Source organism: Hemiscyllium ocellatum, chromosome 19 (assembly GCF_020745735.1).
Source record: "Hemiscyllium ocellatum isolate sHemOce1 chromosome 19, sHemOce1.pat.X.cur, whole genome shotgun sequence".
Taxonomy (NCBI): domain Eukaryota; kingdom Metazoa; phylum Chordata; class Chondrichthyes; order Orectolobiformes; family Hemiscylliidae; genus Hemiscyllium; species Hemiscyllium ocellatum.
Window position 1 is genome coordinate 63,521,090 of NC_083419.1, and position 24,937 is coordinate 63,546,026.

The 24,937-nt window shown below is 42.0% G+C and overlaps 1 protein-coding gene across 1 annotated transcript in view; it reads right to left on the reverse strand.

Moving 5' to 3' along the window:
- The window catches only part of LOC132825010 (V-type proton ATPase 116 kDa subunit a 4-like), a 75,280-nt gene that overhangs the window by 40,489 nt on the left and 9,854 nt on the right, over positions 1-24,937 (reverse strand). The window contains exons 2-8 of the mRNA XM_060840004.1: positions 21,508-21,639; positions 19,723-19,801; positions 16,740-16,837; positions 12,173-12,298; positions 10,288-10,385; positions 5,635-5,761; positions 2,421-2,503 (exon numbers count right to left, since the gene is read on the reverse strand). Coding sequence (XP_060695987.1) covers positions 2,421-2,503; positions 5,635-5,761; positions 10,288-10,385; positions 12,173-12,298; positions 16,740-16,837; positions 19,723-19,801; positions 21,508-21,624 — 728 coding nt within the window. The 5' untranslated portion in view covers positions 21,625-21,639. The remainder of the gene's footprint in view (positions 1-2,420; positions 2,504-5,634; positions 5,762-10,287; positions 10,386-12,172; positions 12,299-16,739; positions 16,838-19,722; positions 19,802-21,507; positions 21,640-24,937) is intronic.

Genomic DNA, 24,937 nt, shown 5'->3' on the forward strand with positions numbered 1-24,937 from the left:
AGAGTAACCCATCTAGTCCCATTCCATGATCTTACATACTTTACCCCTGACTAATGCACCTAACCTATACTATGGGCAATTTAGCATGTCCAGTTCACCTAAGTCACACATCATTGAATTGTGGGAGGCAACTGGAGCCTACACAGACACAACGTGAATGTGCAAACTCCACACAGACGGTTGGCTGGAATCAAACCTTGGTCCCTGGTGCTGACAGCCACTATGCCACCCTTTTGTTTTATATTACTGTCCCCTCTCCATCCCTGTATGATGATTCCAATCCCTGGAATTGACCTATGAAACTTGCCCACGACAACAGTGGCGCAAATAATCCACTTTGAAATTCATTGAATAACTCACAGCACTAACTATGGCCCAGTCAATCAAGCAAATTGGAATATTCTGCCATTCTCACATTCTAATCACTTAATCTGCACTAAAAACACCTTTTCTCTTCCAGCACTCCATAAGACATAGGAGTGAAAGTAAGGCCATTCGGCCCAGAGTCCACTCTGCCATTCAATCATGGCTGATGGGCATTTCAACTCCACTTACCAGCATTCTCCCCATAGCCCTTAATTCCTCAAGACAACAAGAATCTATCAATCTCGGCCTTGAAGACATTTAGCATCCCGGCATCCACTGCAATCTGCGGCAATGAATTCCACAAGCCCACCAACCTCTGGCTGAAGAAATGTCTCCGCATTTCTGTTCTGAATTGACCCCCGCTAATTCTAAGGCTGTGCCCATGGGTCCTAGTCTCCTCGCCTAATGGAAACAATTTCCTAGCGTCCACCCTTTCCAAGCCATGTATTATCTTGTACGTCTCTATTAAGTCTCCCCTTAAAAACTTCAAAACTCCAATGAATACAATCCCAGGATCCTCAGCCGTTCCTCATATGTTAGACCTACCATTCCAGGGATCATCCGTGTGAATCTCCGCTGGACACGTTCCAGTGCCAGTATGTCCTTCCTGAGGTGTGGGGACCAAAACTGGACACAGTACTCCAAATGGGGCCTAACCAGAGCTTTATAAAGTCTCAGTAGCACATCTCTGCTTTTATATTCCAATCCTCTTGAGATAAGTGACAACATTACATTCGCTTTCTTAATCACGGACTCAAACTGCATGTTTACCTTTAGAGAATCCTCGACTAGCACTCCCAGATCCCTTTGTACTTTGGCTTTACTAATTTACTCACCATTTAAAAAGTAGTCTATGCTTTTATTCTTTTTGCCAAAGTACAAGACCTCGCATTTGCTCACGTTGAATTCCATCAGCCATTTCCTGGACCACTCTCCCAAACTGTCTAGATCCTTCTGTAGCCTCCCCACTCCCTCAGTACTACCTGCCTGTCCACCTAACTTCGTATCATTTGCAAACTTCGCTAGAATGCCCCCAGTCCCTTCATCCAAATCATTAATATATAATGCGAATAGCTGTGGCCCCAACACTGAACCCTGCAGGACACCACTCGTCACCGGCTGTCATTCCGAAAAAAACCTTTTATCCCAACTCTCTGCCTTCAGTCAGACAGCCAATCCTCAATCCATCCCAGCAGCTCACCTCAAACACCATGGGCCCTCACCTTGCTCAGCAGCCTCCCGTGTGGCACCTTATCAAAAGGCCTTTTGAAATTCTAGATAGACCACATCCACTGGGTTTCCCTGGTCTAACTCCACCCCTTTCATTACATAAATCCTGCCCCCTCCATACTTCACGTCAACTCTGAAGTAGTATTAAAGTGTCATCTGGACTTGAAACATTAGCTCAATCAATTTCCATAGATGCTGCCTGACCTGTTATACCCGAAACGTTGACTTCTCCACCTCCTGATGTTGCCTGGCTTACTGTGTTCTTCCAGCCTCCTGCCAGTCCAACTTGAAATCCTGCATCTGCAGTTGTTTTGTCACTAAAGGTTAAGATTTCCAGCATTTTTCGTTTTCCATTTGAGAATACCTTTTGGCTTACCTCAGGAAGGGGCAGACATGAAAAGGTGAAGTAAATTAAATAATACTTCTGCACCCCAGGCATAAAGAGGGAAAAGGCAATCAATGTTCGCTCAAATACACCCTCATTCATAGCTCCTCAGTCCTAATGGAATGAACATCCTAGATTGTTAACAGACTGAGGCACTCTGCCTGGCAAAGTTTATTCCTCTCTGAATAGCATCAACCTGATTTGAGCTCAGTGCACCAGATTTCAAAGCAAGTGCACATCTTCAGCATGACCTCTGATCAGTGATATATTCACCACCACCTCCAATAATGTTCACCCAGTTTCTAGACAAAGGAAACACCTGAAAAACCAGACGGCCCATCTCTGGAGCCCAGCAATTGACCTTCGGTTTCTCAGCTTAAAACAAAAGGTGAGGCGCCCACTAAGTGTTGCCTCAGGATTTATAAAAAGATCACCTCACCCATCGCAAATCTTCTGCACTTTGTGTCTCAGCTGGTCCCCTTGAAAGAAGATGATGAAGACATTCTTCTGGACCTTCACAAGCTGCAAAACACAATGTCACACAGCAAGACGGACTAGAGTTCATTCAGCACGGTGACTCAGCGGTTAGCCTCTCAGCACCAGGCACCGGGGTTCGATTCCAGCCTCAGGCGACCAACCGCATGGAGTTTGCACGTTTGCCCCATGTCTGTGTGGGTTTCCTCCCAAAGATGTGCAGGTTGGGCAGATTGATTTTAAAATCACTCCAGTGTCCACAGATGTGCAGGTTAAGTAGATTAACCTTGGGAAATGCAGGGTTACAAGTGTAGGGGTGGTTCTGGATGCAATTCTCTTTAGAGGGTCAGTGTGGACTCGAGGGACCAAATAACCTCCATTTGCACTATAGAGATTCAATGATTTCAGCTGCTCTCACAGCAGCATTGCATGAGCTTCATGTGCATTCGTTTGTAATTGGCCAAGTTAAATTGTCCATAGTGTTCAGGGATGTGCATTAGTCAAGGGAAACTTAGAGTAGCAGGGGAATGTGTCTGGGTGGGATACTCTTCAAAGGCTTGGTTGGGCCAAATGGGCTCTTTCCATATGGTAAGGAATCTGTTCTAATCATTGTGGGAATTGGTGTTCAAGGCAGCCAAGTAACAGTGTCATGATGATGGAGCATTTACAGAGCGTTTGGTCAGGGGAGAATTTCCTAGTTTTGAATTCATGCCAGGATTCTTCAACATTTGAAGGAAAGCACTTTCCAGTTTGCAGCCCTCCTTCATTACAGCATGGACATGTCAGCCTAGATTGAGCACAGATTCCCTGGAGTTGTCCCTGAATGCACATCTGAAGGAAGACAGCCGAGTGAAGCCCACACACAAAAGAAAGACAACTGCTCTGCACTGACTTCGGCTCAACTCCATTTCAAACCAGATCAGTGACATTGCAAACATAGAACCACAACAATCTTTAATGTTAAAAATCTATGGAGAAAAAGAAACATTAGAGGTCAGACAGAACTTGAATGATCGAAGGTGTGTCAGTGTTCAAGAAGGATTTGTCCTCTTGATAACAGGTGGTCTGCACTTCTGACCTACATCTCCTCCATACCTCCACCGTTTTGGTCACGCCAATATTCTTCAACCAATAACATTAACCAAGACATTTAGGATAGACGACTCTGTACATTAACTAGAGCTTGATCATAGAACAGCCCGATAGGTGTAAAGGGTTTATGCCCGAAACATCGACTCTCCAGCTCCTCAGATGCTGCCTGACCTGCTGCGCTTTCCCAGCGCCACATTCTCGACTCTGATCTCCAGCATCTGCACTCCTCACTTTCTCCTAATGAGTCCTCAGGCAAAGTAATCCTCTGGTCCCATTTCATAAAATCCCATGTGAAAGCAAACAGTTTGGCACATCCAGTCCACACCAACCCTCTGAAGAGCATTGGATACAGACCCACAGCCACATCCCTCTCCTTAAACTGTTACCCTGCATTTCCAATGGTAATCCACAGAAGCCTGCACATCCCTCAATACTGCAGACAATTTAACATGGCCAATCCACCTAATCTGCATATCTTTGGCCAGAATGTAGAATGTGACAGTGCAGTACAGGCCCTTGATGTTGTGCCAACCTGTGAAACCAGTCTAAAGCCCGTCTAACCTGTACTATTCCAATGTCATCCATAGGTTTATCCAATGACCATTTAAATACCCTTAATGTTGGCAAGTCCACTACAGTTGCAGGCAGGACATTCCAAACTCTTACAACTCTGAGTAAAGAACCTACATTTGACATCTATCCTATATCTATCACCCCTCAATTTAAAGCTATACCCCCTCATGCTAGCCATTGCCAGTCAAGGAAAAAAGGCTCACACTGTCCACCCTTTCTAATCCTCCAACCATCTTATACGCCTCTATTAAGTCACCTCTTAACCTTCTCTCTAATGAAAACAGTCTCAAGTCCCTCAGCCTTTCCTCATAAGCCCTTCCCTCCATACATCTTGGTAGATCTCCTTTGCAATGCTTCCACATCCCTCCTATCACGTGGCGACCAGAATTGTATGCAATGCTCCAAGTGTGACCGCACCAGAGTTTTGTACAGCTGCAACATGACCTCATGGTGCTGAAACTCAATCCCTCTACCAATAAAAGCGAACATACTCACACCTTTTTAAAAACCCTATCAACCTGGTGGCAACATTCAGGGGTCTATGTACATGCACACAGACCTCTCTGCTCATCCACACTACCAAGAATCTTACCTCCTGTTGCTCCTTCCAAAGTAAATCACCGCTTACTTTTCTGCATTAAAGTCCATTTGCCACCTCTCAGCTCTGCAGCTTACCTACGTCCCTCTGTAACCTGCAACACCCTTCTGCACTGTCCACAACTCTACCAACTTGTAAACTTATTAACCCATCCTTCTACACCCTCATCCAAGTCATTTATAAAAATGACAGACAGCAGTGACCCCAAAACAGATCCCTGTGGTACCCCACTAGTAACTGAACTCCAAGATGAACATTTCCCATCAACCACCACCCTCTGTCTTTCACCTAGCCAATTTCTGATCCAAACTGCTAAATCACCCTCAATTCCATGCCTCTATTTTCTGAGGAAAGAAACCAGATCACCCAGAGGAAACTGACACAGACACGGGGAGGATGTGCAGACTCCACACAGTTGCCTTGGGCTGGAATTGAAACCTGGCACCATGAGGCAGCAGTGCTAACCATTGAGTCACTGTGCTGCCCCATTTGTTGAACAGCCAAATCATGTTCACTGATCTTAAGGGACTGACAAGACCTACAAGGGATTCAGGAGAGGATGTCTATTTGGTGAGAGGAGGGGAGGGGAGGATGGGGAAGATAAAGTCATTGGTGGTGGTCTATGAATTTTCAACCTCCCCAATAGGAACAGAAGCAAATCCTGAATATAAAGGTTATACAATGGGTAAATAAGCTTGTGATATCTGTCCATGGATATACAGTGGCAAGCACAAGCCAAGTTATTGCTAAACATTGTGGGGGAAAGAGATGTACAGTGCAAGTGCAGTAAATTGATGAAGTATTTGCAACCAGGGATTCCCTGCATATTCTCTCATTTCAGATTTATACCATTCCATTCTCTCATTTGACTTGATACTCACTATCATTTTTGTGTGTCAATTTAAAAGTTCCTTACAGTGTTGGGATCCTCCAAGGGGACTTCCATCTCAGATTGCTTCATGTAGACGTTCCCTCTGCAAGCTCTCCAGAGCAAGCGCTCAAAGGCAGCCATCCTCTCCCTCCTGATCACACCAGTTATAAACCTGAAATAATCAAATCAGGCACCAAAAAAAAAATGACAAGTATGTATCTTGGGGAGTCATTAAACTATAGTGCGGGTTCATAGAAATTGGGGAAGGCAGTAGTGATAAGGTATTATCACTGGACAAGTATTCCCGAGTTCAAGGCTGGCGTCTGAGGTACAAATCCCAATAAACGTCTGGTGTGTAAAATAATTCTTAAAAAATTAATATAATATGCCATCGACTATGGAATAGCCTAGAAAGGGCAATTAGGATCGGGCAACAAATGCTGAACTTTCTAACAAAGCCCACGTCCCATGAAACAATAAATGAGAAAACACATTAACTTTAGTCTTGCTTAGTTACTCAAGTGGGAAGAGTATGGTGATATGTAGCACAGGATTCTTGCCCCAGTATAAAGACAATAGCTGAGGTGAGTAAGCTAAGTGTGTAATTTTGCATAATGAGCTGGCACATTGGTGCTGACAAACCATCGCATTCCTGGATTATTTTGTCACAGATGAGATATGGGGCACATTAGCTACTCACTCACAAGCAGCGGATGGCTAACAAAAATTTAAGGGCTAAATTAAAATCAACTCTGGATGTAAGTTTGCTTGGCGAGCTGGAAGGTTCGCGCTCAGATGTGGAAACTTGCCAGGTCAGCGAGGAAACATACATCAGGAACCTCAACCCGAGTTATAAATCTTTTCAAAAAGCATTAAAACCGATTCTCAGATTGAGCAGAGACTCTCAGCCAGCTTATGGGCTGTTCAAAGCATTGGGCAGGTCAGCTGCCTTATACTGGTGGGCAGGCTGTACAGAGAGACCCAGGTTGTCTTTGAGGCCTACATTGTCCACAGCTACTGGATGCCCATTTTAAATGTTATCCATGGGTCCCCTCTCTCTCTCTCACACATACAAAATGGGAGTAGAAGTAGACCATTTGATCCCTCTATCCTGCTTCACCATTCAACAGCATCATGGCTGATATGACAATATGTTCAGATATGACATTTTTTTCCTTAAATGTTCTTAATTCCCCCAAGAGACAGGCTTGGAGCAGGGTGAAGGGTGGAGACAAAAATAACAATCAGCAGGCACAAAAGAATCATGTTCTCAGCTGTACACCACTCTGATATATCTAAAGCACTTCTTCGAAATGTAATAACCATTAGAAATGCCAAGCCTAAAATTTGTGTACTACAGATGCCAAGACACTTAATAATGACCAGATAAACGTTTGGACACGATAAAGACCTTTTTGTTGCTCTGCATTTCTGATTGTGGACTGAAAAATCGGAAAAAGCCAAGGACTGGCTTTTTCAAAGTAAGGGACCTGACACTCATTAGAAGTGCTGTTTACACTGTTGCTGAGGGAGACCTAGTTACACGTGAGGTTGAGTCAGGGGTTTGTGCACAAATGGAGATTTGACTCGTAACAAACAGTTGATTGGGTGAGACGGTGACCACTTAACAATAGAAGAAACCTCCTGCCTACTAACAGCTCTGCAACTGGCTCCCAGGTAGCTGGGCAGCTTAGGGTAGGGGGTGGGGTGGGGTCATTGTGGCAGTGAATGTTTGAGTCAAAAGCCATTGGACATTTGGAAAGGAAGGGACTGAAAGCTAATTTATTTACTCTCATCAGGAAGCTGTGACTTTCATTTATCAAGCCTGAGACTTTTACAAGTGCTATCCAGTCACCCTGTGCCTCCTGCAAACAATTCAAACTATATGGAGAAGGAATAATGAATTGCCTTCCCAGTCTGTCTGCCCATCACATCCATGCTATTGTGTGTTTGTCTGTGTTCGTATACCTGTACGTGGGGGAGTTTACAAGTGTGTTAGAGATTTATCAAGTAGAATTATATGTCAACTATTCATAATGATTTCTATCGTTATAATAACTTGTCATGAATGGTAAATTTTGTTCAGCATAGAAACCTAGTACATGCCTTTTGTCATTTATGCCCATTTCTCTTAGCTCTCCCAGCCCACAAGCCTCAATCCTGGGAAGGGCTTATGTTCGAAACATCAATTTATCTGCTCCTCGGATGCTGCCTGACCTGCCGTGCTTTTCCGGCACCCAACTTTCGACTCTGATCTCCAGCATCTGTCGTTCTCACTCTCTCCGTGCCTTTTGTCAACCTGAACTAAAGTTGGGGAATTCGGCTTTCCTTAAAACAATATATAACTGTACTGATGACTCCAGGAACAACAGGCTGGATTCCCAGGAGATTACCCCAATGAGATTGGTAGCACTGAGTAGCATCCTCACATTGGAATGTCCTTCAACTTTGCATTACGTCAAAGCACATCTACATCATAGAAATGAAAATAGAATTGCTGGTTAAAGCACAGCAGGTCAGGCAGCATCCAAGGAACAGGAAATTCGACGTTTCTGGCAAAAGCCCTTCTCCAGCATCTGCAGACCTCACTTTTTACTACTACATCATAGAATCCCTAGTGTGGAAACAGGCCATTTGACTCAGTAAGTCCACACTGATCCTCTGAAGCGTATCCCACGCAGACCCATTCCCCTACCCTATTACTCTACATTTACCCCTGACTAATGTAGCTAGTCTGCACATTCCTGAACACCATGGGCAATTTATCATGGCCAATTCACCTGACCTGCACATCTTTGGACTGTGGGAGGAAACCAGAGCACCTGGAGGAAACCCACACAGACATGGGGAGAGTGTCAGTAGGAACGCACATCGCTATTATTAAATGGATCTTACTAAAATCCTTCGTGAAATTCATCCCAGGTCACATATTTTAATGCCGATGCCAAACAATTGTGACCTACAGAATCACATTGAAATTTAACGTGGTTGAATTGTGCAGTTTTGTGATGAAATTGTAGCTTTTATGGCCAATGAGGAGACAGTCAATACAACAGCCTGGTTGCAGTCAAAACACAGATACCACAGTTAAAAAGAACAGCCCTATCCTAATCTACGTTTCTCAGAAATCAAATGAGAAAAGCAATTGAAGCTGTTGTGAATGATTTGAGCTCTCCTCTGTATCTAGGTTCGGGGGAGTAACTGAGGGATGGTGGAGGGGGCATGTGAGGGGAGAGGGAGAGTCTCAGAATTGCCCAGTGTAATTTGCAGAGGGATAGTGAAGCAGGTTAGCCCATCTCCTCCATGCCACGTTGAAGCCAAAAGCAAAGTAGGAGAGAGGGAAATTTTCATTGCAGGCTACCCTGGTTAGGTTTCTCATTGAGAACCATTCTCAATGTTGCTGGATGTGTGTGTTTGGTTAAAGTGAACAACTATAAGTTTTGCTGAAGTTATATCATTAATTTTAAACATCATTACAGTTGTTTTGGTAAATTGGCTATATCACAGGCATGAAAACCTACTAGGCAAACCTCGGAGATCGACATTGAGTTCCTGTTTCTCCGACAAGGAGAGCATGCCCTTTGTCTGGAGAGGTTCTCCTCATTTAGTGAAGGCCAGACAACTTAGGTTCAGGCTGACACTACCAAGGCTCTGAGGCCAATGAACTGCTGTGTCGGCAAGTCTTTGCTATCCCAAATGATATTGTAATGGGAAGAGTCTCTGGAATTTTTCATTCCACATCACATGACCAAAGAGTGCTGATCCATCAATCCTCAGTAGGCACCTGCCCTACGGTCCTGACTGGCAGAGGCATTGGCTTCCTGTCTCTGCTATTAAGAATAAATAAATTGCAGGAAGCCAACCTGTACTTGGAGTTGGCAACCTGCCAGATGTAGCCTAGAGTCTCCAGAGGTTAAAGATTAATTTCTTTTACAAGAAAACCCAGGAAGCATTCATTTTCCTCTCAGTCCCTCACCCCCTTCTCTCACAAGGAGGCACACAAAGCAAAATATGTTCTTACATCAATTTCCATATGGATTTTTTCCATAGGCTGGCAACCTACTTATCAGCAGAAGATTAACATGGGCATGAACTTTCTTAAAAAAAAAACTTTCCTCTTTAGTTGTGAAAATGCTAAGTGGGATAAGGGCTGTTGAATTGTATAATCCTTGCCTCCCAAATCATGTAACAAACAGCACTTTCAACTTCAGCTAAGGTGGAGAAGTAATGCGCCAGGCAACTAATGGCAGAAGTACAAGAGATAGGTATTTGGCAGCAGGAACAATTCAAATCTGGCAACTGTGCCAGAGCTCTGTGTGTTGGCATCTGTATGCTGGAGCTCAGCACCAGATGAATGCCAACAGTGCCTTGTTGCTCACTGATGTTCAGCTGCTTCAGTTCCTACCAACCTATGTTGAATGTTTAATTAAAGCAGCACATCCCTATGAAGAGATTCTGTGCACACATCTGAATGGTAGGGGTTTCTCATTAATCTAGTCTGAAGAGTTGAACATGGCTTCGTGCTTCCCCATACACAACAAACAGGATCTATTTTCAATTTACTAATTAAAAAAAACATCTAAATGTATTACCTGAATATAAAAGCCAAGACAGCCTGTAACCAGTTGAAATGTGCAGAGTAACCAAAGCTGCCACATGTTCTGTAACTGAGCCATATCATTGCCACACTTCACTTACCCTAACCTGCCAGGAGCAATCACCCCAGATGCAGTCTGCAGTTCCAATAGGTGCATTGTATCTTCACTGAAGAAATCATCAGTCAAATTCGCTTCAGTCTGTAAAGAAGACATTCCATTCATTTCTGCAGAAAGACTACTCAGATGCAGCTCGAAAATGGGGATTGTGGTTTTCTGCCGAGTCACTAAGACTGGCTGATGGATGCAAAGCAAATCTTGTGCTTTTCTCTGTGGCATTGTTTAATGCCAGGACAACCCACCTAAGACTGGATGGCTAGGAGATCTTTCTGTCCAACAGAGTCTTTGGGAATGGTGTCTCTTGTGCCAATGCAAATAGCTTTAGCAACGTAACAGTAACATGGATAGTTGCATGCCTACTGACATGACCACTGGACTTTTAATCCACAGATCCAGGCAACTTTTCTGACAAGAGCTGAAAACGTGTTGCTGAGAAAGCGCAGCAGGTCAGGCAGCATCCAAGGAGGAGAGTCAACGTTTCGGGCATGAGCCCTTCTTCAGGAATGAGGAAAGTGTGTCCAGCAGGCTAAGATAAAAAGGTAGGGAGGAGCAGCTTGGGGTGGGGGGGGGGTGGGGGGGGGGAGAGGGGGGGGGTCAGGTGTTGGAAATGCAATGTGTGGAAGGAGGTCAAGGTGAGGCCGGAGTGGGGGTGGGGGCGGAGAGGTCAGGAAGAAGATTGCAGGTTAGGAAGACGGCGCTGAGTTCGAGGGATTAGACTCATGCCCGAAACGCCAACTCTCCTGCTCCTTGGATGCTGCCTGACCTGCTGCGCTTTCCCAGCAACACATTTTCAGCTCTGATCTCCAGCATCTGCAGTCCTCACTTTCTCCTAGAAACTTTTCTGACAACCCATTTTTCAAATCCAATGGCAGATGGTGGAATTTGAATGAAACAAAAAAGTCTAGGATTAATGATGACCAAGATACCACCATCGATGGTCAGAAAAACCCAACTGCTTCATTAATGCCCTAAAGGAATCTGCCACCCTCACCTGTTCTAGTCCATGTGACTCCAGATCCACAGCAACATGATTGACTATTAATGTTCCTTCGGGCAATTAGGGATGGGCAATAAACACTGGCCTAACCAGCAATGCCCATATACCAGGGATGATTTTTATAAGAATTCATTGGTACTCTCGTGTCTCTGGGCGGCACGGTGGCACAGTGGTTAGCACTGCTGTCTCACAGCGCCCGAGACCCGGGTTCATATCCCACCTCAGGCGACTGACTGTGTGGAGTTTGCAGGTTCTCCCTGTGTCTGCGTGGGTTTCCTCCGGGTGCTTCGGTTTCCCCCCACAGTCCAAAGATGTGCGGGTCAGGTGAATTGGCCATGCTAAATTGCCCATAGTGTTAGGTAAGGGGTAAACGTAGGGGTAGGGGTATGGGTGGGTTGCGCTTCGGCGGGTCGGTGTGGACTTGTTGGGCCGAAGGGCCTGTTTCCACACTGTAAGTAATCTAATCTAAAAAACCCCAGGAAATCCATCCTAACAATACCTTTCTGGGATTAATTCACTGGTGACTCATTGACCTTTAAGGTTGTCCTACAGGACAAATAGGAAATGGCTAAAAATATCAGACTTGCCAGCGATGCCCACATCCCTAGTGGACAGTGTGTGGTCTTCAGAACTGTTTTTCAGTTCTTGAGGTGGGAACAACTTTGTATTTGTCTGTGAGCTTTTACTGGAAATGGTGATCCTTTAACAAGGGTTTTACGCATTTTTCCAACCTGTCTTTTTAATTGCTTCAAATCGGACTCAGTTGAAAATTCCTCCAAGCACTAGATGTGACAATATCATAAATTCACAGTTACAATCCAAAACTCCAATACTCTTTCCACCTCAGGGCACGGTGTTTGGTTAAACTGACCTCAAAGAAGTCCTGTGTTTTTTTCAGCAGGTGCTTGAGTTCAGTGAGCTCCAGAAAGTTCTGTTTCAATGTCTGTTGGTTCTGATTCACTTCCCTCAGATCATTCTCGAGTTTTTCCAGAACCACCTGGGAAAGGCAAAACAACATACAAAAAGAGTGCATCTTTGAATTAATCTATCAGCCACTACAGCAAAGCAATGGGGGTAGTAATGAAGAACAAAACAAAATTAGTAAGCATAGCATCACATATTTCAATGCAATAAGTCCCATCCTTTAACATTGTTAACAGGTAACATCATTATTACAGTGCATTGAGTTTAAATAAACATTGGGAGAAGAGATGTTAAGATGGACACCCTTTTGTATCCTTGCTGTAAGATGTATACAACATGAGAAAAGTGGATAGATGAGGAAAAATGATGTGAAAACTGATCAATTAGCATAAGCTTAAAGATATAGGGAACAATAGAAGGTAAAAGGAGCATAGAGGTGGATAAGGTTTAGAGGGCAAACGATTCTATTACATTTTGCAAGACAGCTCCCTGAGCTAAGTGATAAGGAACCAATATTGGACTCAAGAGGAAACATTCAGGAATTGAGCAAGGAGTGTGGCGAAATCAGGAGCTGCACAGTAAAGGAACAATTGGTGAAAGAAGCTACAGTACTGGAAATACTGGGGGGAAAATAAAAGAGACAGGTTATTGAAGCTTTATTTCTGTCAGAAATCAGGACAAAGACATGAATATAAAATTTCAAAGGTATAAACATTTATCCTGCATGAGAAGAGGGCATTGCTTGGATGGTCAACTCTGATTGAAGTATTACCGTAAAGAATGCACCAAGGAGTTATTTATCCCACCATTTGCTTATTTTTTTTAAGCAATCAAAAGCCTGAGGACTAATGGTTCCCTGGTGAAGTCTCCATGGCAACACCTTGACCAGAATCAACTTGCACCACGTTCTCCACAACGTAAATTGTTGCTTGCTTTGGTATTCTTGCATCTGTCTTGATAATTACAAGGTAGAAAGCTTCAACAGTGTGTCTTTCTTCACTAAACCTCAGGCTAAATACTATCAAGGCGACATTTTATAATAGAAATATTTTAAAATGAGTATAGAAAACTCCTTGTTAAAAAGAGATAAGCAGAGAAACTTTTCATGATCTCAAGATACCCCAAAATCCAGAATATACCTTTCTTGAAGTACAGTCATTGTTATAACATAGGAAGCAAATACCCAAAGCATTGCAACCGACTAATGTAATAACAATAAACAATCTGTTTTAGTTGTGACTATGTTGTCCCTTTAAAAGATTATTTTATTCTGGCCTTTTTTTTTAAAAAAAAGAGGTAAGTCAGAGGTACCAGCTAGCTACTGAGGACCACTTGTGTAAACAGATTGGGAGGCCTGGAGTGTTTTTTTTAAAAAACACCCCGAATGGGTGTGGCCAGAACTCTCAGATCAGGATTTCTGAGTAACATCAGAAATTATTGGGGTCTCAAAAGGTATTGGATGCTTCAGTGTTGCTGGTGTCTTTCAATGTTTTATTGACATTAATTTCCTCCTGGATTAGAAAACTGCATTTGAGAATGTGTGTCTGAATTCACCTTTTTGCCAAGGTATGTTTATGGGATGTTACCAAATTGGAACAGTTAATTAGCAATAGTTACTGTATCTATTATTCTGTTAAGTTTCCAATAGAGTTAAATTCCTTTTTCTTTAGTTGTATTTTAACTACAGTGTTTAAATAGATAGCATTTTGCTTAACGTTGAGTAGTTTGATCAGTTGTATTACTTCAGGAACATTTTACATTGGTCTTTAAAATAAAAAACGCTAAAGCCTAGTCTACGTTCTTAAAACATTTTGAGGGGATTAGGTCTAGTAACGTATTGGTGTTGGTTGGAGGTTCATTGACGAGAACACCAAGGAGAATTTCCCAACTCTTAAAAGAAAAGAGGTGTGCCATGGCACCTCTTACATGCAGTTAAGGTTAGAGAGGACCTCAATTTTCTGTCTCATTTGAACTGTTCATCACAAGGACCAATAACTAAGAAAATAAATCTAAAGGCCTCATATACAAGAATTGGCTCAAAACTCAAAAACAGCAATGTTCGCAAACATATTCCCAATATTTGAGGAAGGGAATTTTGCCAAAATAAATCAAAGATTAAGGAGTATACAGGTAGGTACAAACAACTGGGAACCATTCCAGAATAGAATTGGTGCAGGAGAAACAAGTGATACTTAAACCAAGCAAGCTAGTCTTGGGAAAAGTATGGAGGCAGCAGGAGGAAAGCATTCAAACTGAACAGATGGGAGGAAAGAACAGTGAAGTGCAGGATCCCTGACAAGACAGAGAAGAAGGGAGAAGAGAATCAAGGGGTATAGGAACAATTATAGTTGAGATACACATAAATCAGAAACTAAGGGGAGGTGGACATGGTTTGTTTATTGCATTATCCCCCAAGTGTTGAACCACAACCAAAAACATGAAACACAAGTCAGGTGAAGAAAGGCTGAAGCACCAGAGTTGTGCTCAATATGGGGTCCATTTTTAATCACGGACACATCCTGGTGTTAAAGCACTTCATAAAAGAGACAGAAGGCTGGTTCTCTGCTACAAGTTTGAAATGTTGAGAAAAGATCAGATATATGTTGAGAAAAGATCAATTAGTGGGCGGCACGGTGGCACAGTGGCACAGTGGTTAGCACTGCTGCCTCACAGCGCCTGTAGACCCGGGTTCAATTCCCGACTCAGGCGACTGACTGTGTGGAGCTTGCACGTTCTCCCAGTGTCTGCGTGGGTTTCCTCCGGGTGCTCCGGTTTCCTCCCACAGTCCAAAGATGTGCGGGTCAGGTGAATTGGCCAAGCTAAATTGCCCATAGGGGTAAGGGATAATGTAGGGGTATGGGTGGGTTGGGCTTCGGCGGGTCGGTGTGGACTTGTTGGGCCGAAGGGCCTGTTTCCACACTAAGTAATCTAATCTAATACTTGGGCCAGGGAAACAGAATCAAGAGGTTATCTTATCATTTTTAGGCTAATTAAAGGATTTAAGCGCTAACTTGGAACCTTAAACCCAAGAGTATAAACTGGGGACTGTAATTTTACAATAAATATCATCATTGCACATAGGAATTGATTAACTTGTAGAATAAGTTAAATACATAGTGTAGCAAAAACATTGGTTCCATTCTAACAACAATTAGAAACTGTAATGGAGCAAATGTTAGGATTTACTGGTTGGTGAATGAATAAACTGTTCAATGGCCAATGAGAAATAGTAAGTACTAAGTCAGTCAAGTATTGTGCAACCATTTGCTACAAATTTTCCACTTGTGAAATTATTATGTTTGGAAAAATAAATGAATGACAGTAATGCTCAATGATCTGACTCAAACATATTGGGCAATCTGAATAGTTTCTATTGCAATACAATGTGATGAAAGATCATTCATCATCTCAAGAATGTTCCTCTGGGAAGGCATGCATACGGTTGCCAAGTTTCCATTCATAGGGTTAAAGGTCGACCTACAAACCTGCCCCTTTCCTGTGAATATGGGTTAATAATGTCGGATAAGGAGTTTAAACTGTAACAGGTAGGCTCTGACCCAAACATTAACCCACCTTGGGTGTCACTTCCTGGGATAGTGTGCCCTTGTGTGCAATGAATATTACACTGTAATGCACATAGTGCATTTGAGCAGAGTCTTTAGACTAGTCCCCTGTAAGATCTGAACTGGAGTAAAACTCCATCCAACAATGCTTCTTTTAGTGCTGCAGTCTTGTTAATGTGAACACACAAATGCCAGACAAAAGAAAATCTACTCTAAAACAAAAAGCTGTGGATGCCAGAGATCTGAAACATGCAAGAACAGAAATTGCTAGAGAGACTCATCAGGTCTGGCAGCATCTGCTAACAGAAAGCAGAGTTAATGTTTTGAGCCCAATTCCGAAGGAGGACCACTGGACTCTGAATATTAACTCTTTCCTCTCCACAGATATTGCCAAACATGATTACTTTCTCCAGCAATTTCTGTTTTTGTGAATTTTAAAGTCTACCGACTGCCTGACTATCATGTGATAAAAATCCAAGTCAACAGAGGATGGGAATTAGAAAATTCCTTAGTTGGTTAAAAATAAACCAGGAGATCATGTTTCGTGGAACATGAACGTGGGCCACAAGACTTGGACTTAATCTTCAGTGGCAAGGATTCAAATCAGAAGATCACAGCAGGCTCATCATCAAGGATGTTCAGGAATGGAACTTCACTGTCACTTAGTGACAGCACACTGGCCATAGACTGCATCCACGTTTCTGTGAGCTCTCCAAGTCCAGCAACAGCTACCCGGCACCATTCTGGAAGCATCTATCATTATAGCCTATTCTCTACAAATAAGTGTTTGAGTCAGCATCCGGGGGCCAAGATTGTGACAATCCCAATTTGTTTTATGTAGAACCCTTCCAACCAGCCAAGGAGAGATTTGATTTCACACTTGGATTCAGAAATGGCTACATTCCATAGCATACAATGACAGTCTAGACTGTGCAATATTTCCCTCCTTACCTCCAGGTCAATCATATCTTTTGGAAGAGGAGCCTGGGGATTCTCTCCATCATCTTGGACAACAATCTGATCCTTTTCCATTTCCGTCTCCAGAAATCCTACAAATTCAAGACATCAATAAGTCAACTGGTGACTAATGCTCGGTTCTCACAATCGAGGTCTCTGCATTGAATCCAAATATCATGGGAAGCATTTGAAGAAAAAATATATAAACTACAGCAAATGACTGAAATCTTAAATGCATTCTTCAGGGTAGATTCAATTGTGGCTCTCAGTGGGGAACCGGACAAATACATGAAGAGGAAAGGAATTGCGGGGCCACAAGGAAAAGGTGGAATGGGAAACTAATTTTCTCTGGCACAGAGCTGGCAGGCTGAGGGGCCTCCTTCTGTATATGACTGTTCAGATTCTCAAAACTAAAGAAATTAATCTTTTTAGCAATCAATTTAAACTAGATTCTCCATTCAGCCAAGAATTAAAGTATTTCTTTCTTATTTCATGAAACTTGATTGTTAATTTATTTTTACATCTCCCATTTCAATCTCAAGATTCTATTCACCATAAGTTTCTTTCAAGTTAATCATACCGGAACAGCTTGTTTCGAGTTAAGGGCCATCTTACACTCATGTCAAATGTCAAAACATCAAAACACATTCAGAGAAATATTTTGTGAAGTGCAGTGATGCTTGGCAAAAGCAGCAGTTACTTGAGAGCTGCATACTGTCAGCGGGGAGATAGATCTGCTCAGTGGCTCGGTCTTCAAAGATAAAACAGTGAGAATAAAGGATTCAGCTCAGCCTGAGCTGTGCTGTGTCAGTATTACCCAGGAACTGCCTCCATTTTTCATGTTAACTTAGCAGAATACCCATTCTCTTCTTCGGACATTTCTTTTACCCCTCCCTAAAAATGTATGCTTGCTATTAAGCTCAACTACTCCATGTGGTGTAAGTTCCACATTATAAACATATTCTAGGCAAAAAGATTTTAAATTCATCATTGCCTTTATTGGTGAATAACCTCTTATGAGAGCTGACATTGGACTCCCCTCAAGTACAACATCTACCTTCCTAAGTAATTTTAAACACCTCCTCTGAGGAGTCCCAGCCTGTTCCATCAGTCATGAACTCTCCATTTTGATACCATTCTTGCAAATCAATGTTTGATTTTTGCCAGTGCCTCTATTTATTCTGTAATACGTAGCAATACTGGGTTTTCCAAGTACGGTTTAACCAAGGTTTTATAGCCCCTCTGTTTATCAGCTTCTCTTCTAGAATGAAGTGCTTTGTTTGCATGTTTGATTGTAACTTGCATTGCCTTTTGTAGACTGTACCCCTGGATGTCTTTACCTCTCCCACTTAGATTTATCATGGAAAATGGTTTCCTTAGATTTCACACCAAATAAACTCATCCATACTTACATGCTTGACATTAATTTACCATTTTTTCTTCATATCTTGTATATTTCTAAAAGAAGGTGACCCTAATCACTAAATTTGATATCATTAGCAAATTTCAAAAAATGAAATTGAGATTTCAAAGACTAAATTTATGACTTATTTGGTGAACAATGTAAATGACAGCACCTAGTCCTGTGCACTTTCATCCAGTCTGAGTAACTACCATTAATACAAACTGCTTTTAGTTTTTGCAACTATCCATCGATTTTGCTACTTATTTCCTGTCTCCGCATGATTTGACCTTAGACAGGAGTGCACTAAACTGAACCTTACTGAAGGCCCTTGAAAGTCCGCATATATTGTACTAAACCTATTATATTACTCTTTTCTATTGTTTGTTACTTTCACAAAGAACTCAATAAGGCTCAAGATCAACTTTTCCTTAAGAGCGAGAGTAAGGTGTTCCACTTTGTTCCATTTTAGGGGAGGAGGATTTAACAGAAACCAGTCTTATTCAGGACCCAGGAATGGAACCCCCCCCACCTCAGCCTAAAAAAGGAGGTTTCAGCCCTCTCGTACTGATGGTATCACTGGAAGTGATGGCTGCTGTTAGTCAGGTTACCAGGCAGAGGCCTAGAGTTATGAAGGGACCAATGCCACAGGTACACAAGGATGCTGTGGGAGGGCTTCACAGAATTGGACATGGAGGTTCCCAACTGTCCATCCCCTCCCCAGTTCCTCAAACCAGTCACCAAAACAGTTTGCTCTTCAGTTTCCCAGCCCAGTTAAATACCAGTGTGATGAAGCCCTTAAGTGGACAGGAAATAATCAAATGCAACCTCCCTGACCTACACCCAATTCCAAACTTTCCTCAAGGGGAAGCATCAAATTCTGCCCTCAGCTCCCAACTTTGACACAAAGCGAATGAGGTAATTGAAGTCAGGTCATGTCAGATATTAAAATCTCTGCAAATACCTTCCACTGATATTTGCAACTTGACAACATAGAATAGAGGCTAACTTTGCCCTCAGTACTGCCAAATTACCCACATTTGTTGAGAATTTGTTTCTGGTACAAGGGACTGGTATGAAGAATTTTGAATTGCCTTTGGCGAGATCGGAAAAAGGACTGCACAGCAGCAGGTCAGTAGACTAGGAGTCAAATTCATAAAAAAAAAATTGCAAGCTTTACTCATCTGACAGTGTACATTGGCAACAGTTCTCAATAAAACAGCAAATACATTTTTACAAAACCCATAAAATAAAATTGAATTTACAGAACAGAAATAGGCTATTTGTCTCAGAGCACTTCTATTCAATGTGAACCTTACTCCATCCCAAGGTTAGCAAAGGCATTGAAAATGACTAGGGTATTGGGTGAGGGCAGAAAGAGAATAAAATTTAAAACATCAGCCTGATAATTTTTTAATATCTCGGTTTGGGTTTATCCCAATTTTTGATTAAATATTTGTTGGAGGAATTGATTTTATCACAAGCGCAGGATTTAGGAGGGTCTTTATAGAATCAACAGTGTTAATATTTTAAAAGCAAAAAGTGTCTTGACCATTTTCAACAAAGCACACTTACGAAGAATTCGCTCCATCACTTCACAACGTCGAATTTCATTCACAAATTTCCGCTGGAATGAGTTGACACTTAAGTTCAGCTGTAAAAGAGACAGACAATATAGTGCTGCTCCCTATCATTACTGGTTCTAAATATAGAAACATCACCACCTGGAGTTTCTGTGCTCATACAGCAAATGTTCCAAAGCATGACCAAATCTAACTTGTGACGTGGGAGTGACAACCAACATCTGAAGACTCAGACATCAAAAACAAATTCTCAATAAATGTACAAATGTCAAAAAAAATCTATATACATGTCCAAATATAATACAAAATTTTCTATTTTATATTTTGAGACATATATGCACAGACAAAATTGATTAAGAAGCTCTATTAAAAATAATATCTTTCATACTGAAGACCAGATCAGGATGTAAAAATATTTGGGAAAGATAGGTGATAAATTTAGTAAACTGGATAGCATTGCAACTTATTGTCACAATACAGAAAGAGCATTTACATGGGAATACTGGCTGGGCAAATAATCACACACACCTCCCCCACAAATACAGCTTGCTTTATACATTCTCAATCCTCACAGCTTTTTTTTAAAAAAAATGTAAAATTTCAGGAGGGAGATGCTGGAGAGAACTTTATTGCATCTTGCAAGAGTCAAAGCCTATGGAAGGAAAGAAATGTTGGGGATAATTAAGCCACTTGAATGAAAAAAAGAAGATTCTTCTCCCACAAATTGCAGTCCATAGCACGATCATAAATGAGGCCCAGCAACAGTGTCTCAGTCAAAATGTGAGCAACACAGCAAGACCCATTTTCTAAAATGATTCTCCGTTCTCACTGGAGAGAAACAAAACTGGGCACAAGCACAAAAAAAAACACTGAACAAGGCATTATTCAAACACAGATAGGCTCTCGGTGTCTGGAGAGATGGAATAAGTGATATCTAAACTCAGTCGTAACATAGAGCCAACATGCATTTCAGAAGTTGGCTACAGCTTCACGTGAAAAAAATTGGAGGATATGCATGAATGTTTAAATAATTCACTCTTGCACTATTTCTCTCTCTGTTGATGCTACAAATGTTATTTCTGATACCAAGAATGTTAGAAAAAGCAGGAGAAGTAATCTAAGCAACAGGGGAGGCATCAGGATATCCAGGCAAAGGTGATCACAGAGGGGTGAATGGTAAGTCATGGCCTGTGTCAAAAAATGAACATCTACGGAAAATTAGATTAGATTACTTACAGTGTGGAAACAGGCCGTTCGGCCCAACAAGTCCACACCGACCCACCGTAGCGCAACCCACCCATACCCCTACATTTACCCCTTTACCTAACACTACGGGCAATTTAGCATAGCCAATTCACCTGGCCCGCACACCTTTGGACTGTGGGAGGAAACCGGAGCAAACCCACACAGGCACGGGGAGAACGTGCAAACTCCACACAGTCAGTTGCCTGAGGTGGGAATTGAACCCGTGTCTCTGGCGCTGTGAGGCAGCAGTGCTAACCACTGTGCCATCGTGCCGCCCACGTGTTTAAAGACATGTTTAAAGGAGCTAGGGAAGAAATTACTGCAAAAAAGGTAGCCATCTCTGGATTACTCTCATTATTTGCCCCATCTACTAGACATATTTTGTTGGACTTGCGTCATTACTCAGTCAGTATCTGGGAACTCACTAGCAAGCAATACTCTGGGAGTTCTTCCATCACATCGACTGCTGTAGTCCAGAATGTGAAACTGAGCACTTCCCAAGGCTAACTAGGGATGGTCATTAAATACTTACATCTCGAAACTGCATAAAGCCGAGCTCTCCCAGCTCAGAGATGCAGCAATACGCAGCCTCAACCTGCAGAAACAGCTGCGTTAGGCACATCTCCTCACTTCGAAACAAGGATGCCATCCTCCCGTCGTTTCACTGAGGAAGAAGATTTAATGGGTGCAGTAAGTGATACCGTTACAGCTCACTGAGGTGGAACGTTGAACATTGAGCCCAGTGTTCCTGGAGTCATACCAAACATTAAATGTTTACATTAATATACACACAGTAACCCAATTTATCTGGCTTTCAGACCCAGCTTGATGGAAAATACATACCAAGTATTCTGCAATAAACATGAATCATATTTGTAATTACAGTCACAGAAGTAGTGTACAGCATAGAAACAGTCCGTTTGGTCTAAGTCAGCTATGCTGACCAGGTATCCTAAATTAAACTAGTCCCATTTGCTAGCATTTGGCCCATATCCCTCCAAACCCTTCCTATTCATCCAAATGCCTTTTAAATTGTGTAATTGTATCAGCCTCCATCATTTCCTCTGGCAGCTCATTCCATACACACACCATCCTCTGTGTGGAAACGTTGCCCCGAGATCTCTTAAATCTTGCCCTGCTCACCTTAAACAGATGTTTTTTTAAGTTTTGGACTCTTCTATCCTTGGGAAAAGATCTTGGTTATTCATCCTAGTCATACCCTCAAATTCCATTACACATTCTCCCAATACACAGGAAAAAGAGATTGTTGGTGGATGTAGCAGAACTAGAAAAATCAGTTCAGTGGTCTGTGTTTGCCACGCAGTTTCAAGGAATTGTAAGTTAACACTAGCTGGTAGGATTGGATTTTTTACAAATTTTTATTACTATGATAAAACTAAGAACTGCAGATGCTGGAGATCTGAAAGTAAAACAAGTTGTGGTGAAATGAAACTAAGCAGTGGGGACAAGGCAGAATTCATGTTTCAACCCTAATGACCCTTAAATTGCATTACTGCTGGTTATACATTTGAATCTGAGCATGATCTTGATCATCTGAATGAAAAAGCTCTAAGAGTGAGGACAGTGTGACTACTGGTTACCCTCCAACACACACTGCTGGTTGGAGTCATTTCTAGTGCAAAGGAAAAGGATTGTGGTTGTTAGAAGAGAGTCATCTCAGCTCCAGGAGCTCCTCTGCAGGAGTTCCTCAGGGTAGTGTCTTAGGCCCAACCATCTTCAGATACTTCATCCAATGACCTTCCCTTCATCATAAGGTCAGAAGTGGGAATGGTCACTGATGATTGCACAATATTCAGCACCGTTCGCTACTGAAGCTGTCCTTGTTCAAATGTAAAAGACCTGGACGGTATCCAGGTAGGGATAATGAATAGCAAATAATATTCACAATTGCCAGGAATGACGATCTTTAACAATATCGAATCTAATCAAACCTCATGACATTTAATGGCATTTTTATTACTGAATCCTAGACTACCAAAATCCTGGAGGTTACCATTGATGAAAAGATGAACTTGACCAACCAAATAAACACTGTGGCTACAAAAACAGCTTAGTGGTTGGAATTCTATGGCAAGTAATTACTGTCCACTGTCTCCAAGGAACCAGTTGGGTGTCTGATAGAATGCACTCTATTTGCTTGAACAGGTTCAGTTTTAACAACACTCAAGCAGCTCAACACCATCCTGGTGAATGGCACCCAATCCTTCACCTTCAACACACATTAACAGCTATGTGATACCTACAAGATGGTCAACAGCAACTCCTAAGCATAGTCCAAACAAAATCTACCACCTAGAAAGACAAGGACAAAAGATGCACAGGAACACATGACTTACAGTATCCCCTCTAAGACACACACCATCCAGAGTTAGAAATGCATGGGTATTCCTTCATAGTTGCTTGGTCAAAGTCATGGAGCTCTCCCCTTATCAGTCTTACAGGGTACCTGTCAATCCAAGTACTGCAGCAAATCAAGGAGACAGCATACCAGGGTAATTACCTTCTCCAAAATAATTAGGAAATGAACAATAAATGCTAGCCCAGCCACTGATACAACATCCCACAAATTAAAAAAAAAAGTGTATTTTAATTAAGTTACCAGCAATTTAATTCCACTCTTCAACTACTGACTTGAACCATTCTCCTTCTTGAAACTTTTCACAGTACAATTGATTCCATGAAAACAGAAATAAAAATAAAGACCTTTGCAAGACAAATGCAGCTACATCTGGAGTAACCATGTGACCTGATGTCATGAGATTAAGTGTCACATGGGCAGAGTCACATGATAAGCACCTCCACCTCCAACCCAGAATGGTTCCAAACAAAATGGCTGCTGTAATGTCCAGTACTTTAGGGTATTTTGAAAAGAAAATCCACCGATCAACTTAAAAACCTGACACCATTGAATGTTTGTTGCAATAGCTTAAACCAGGAAAGAATAAATGGGCAGAAATGTTTGTAATGTTTCTGCTACTGCCAATGCAGAATGCTATCTTCGTTTGATCGATGTTCTTCAGCAACTCCCAGTCCTTGCTAACTTACATGAGAATTAATCACAGTAGCTGCCTTATTGCAAGAGCTTTGAAATCTCGCTGTGAGGGTGAAATTGACACTCAGGTATTCTCATGGAGAACTTGTTTTTGTTAAAAATTGGCAGAGGGGGTTAATTTTGTTTAACAGAAATGTTTAAAGGTTTCATGTGACTTCCTGACTTTGTGGTTCTATTTAAAGAGCCTAAGGATCCCGTATGCACTATTACCTGCATTTCTAACTCCTGTCAGCTTCAAATATTTGTTCACAAGCACCGCTAAATATCTCGGTTCTTCGCTGCTTTAAAATGTTACCTTGGAGCGTATGCCATGTCTCACTATTCTTCACATCAAAATGTATCACCACACCTTTTGCATTGATTTGTATCTGTCATGTGTCATTTATTCTACCTGTCCTCTTGAAATCTGTTGTTATCTTCCTTAATTCTTCCAGGTTTTGTGCTATCTGTAATATGACTAGACCCTGAGTGATGTTCCTTAGTTTGTTACACTTCCAGACAGGAGAGCCCAAATGTTAGGCACCTTCCAGTGCCGAACACTGAACTGGTTCCCTTCTGTGTTCAGCCCTCCCCGCCCCCCTCAGTTGTATGTTTGCAACAAGGTTAACTTGGCAAGGATGTCTTCCCTTATGTATAATCTTCCTCCCAGACTCCAATAAATTTCTGTTTTAAATCAGACTTTCAGACATTAATGAAGAGTGAGTTTATTAATCCCAACACATAAGACGAAACGCTAATGCAAAAAAAAGATTCGGAATAAGAAGTAAGTTCAAAAAAGTTTTATTTTAAACTTAAAGGTTAAAAAACTAACAGATATACAGATCAACATTTGAAATATTCACAAAGAGCAGGTAGTTAAACATTGCATCTTTTGCAGTCCAAGTTATTG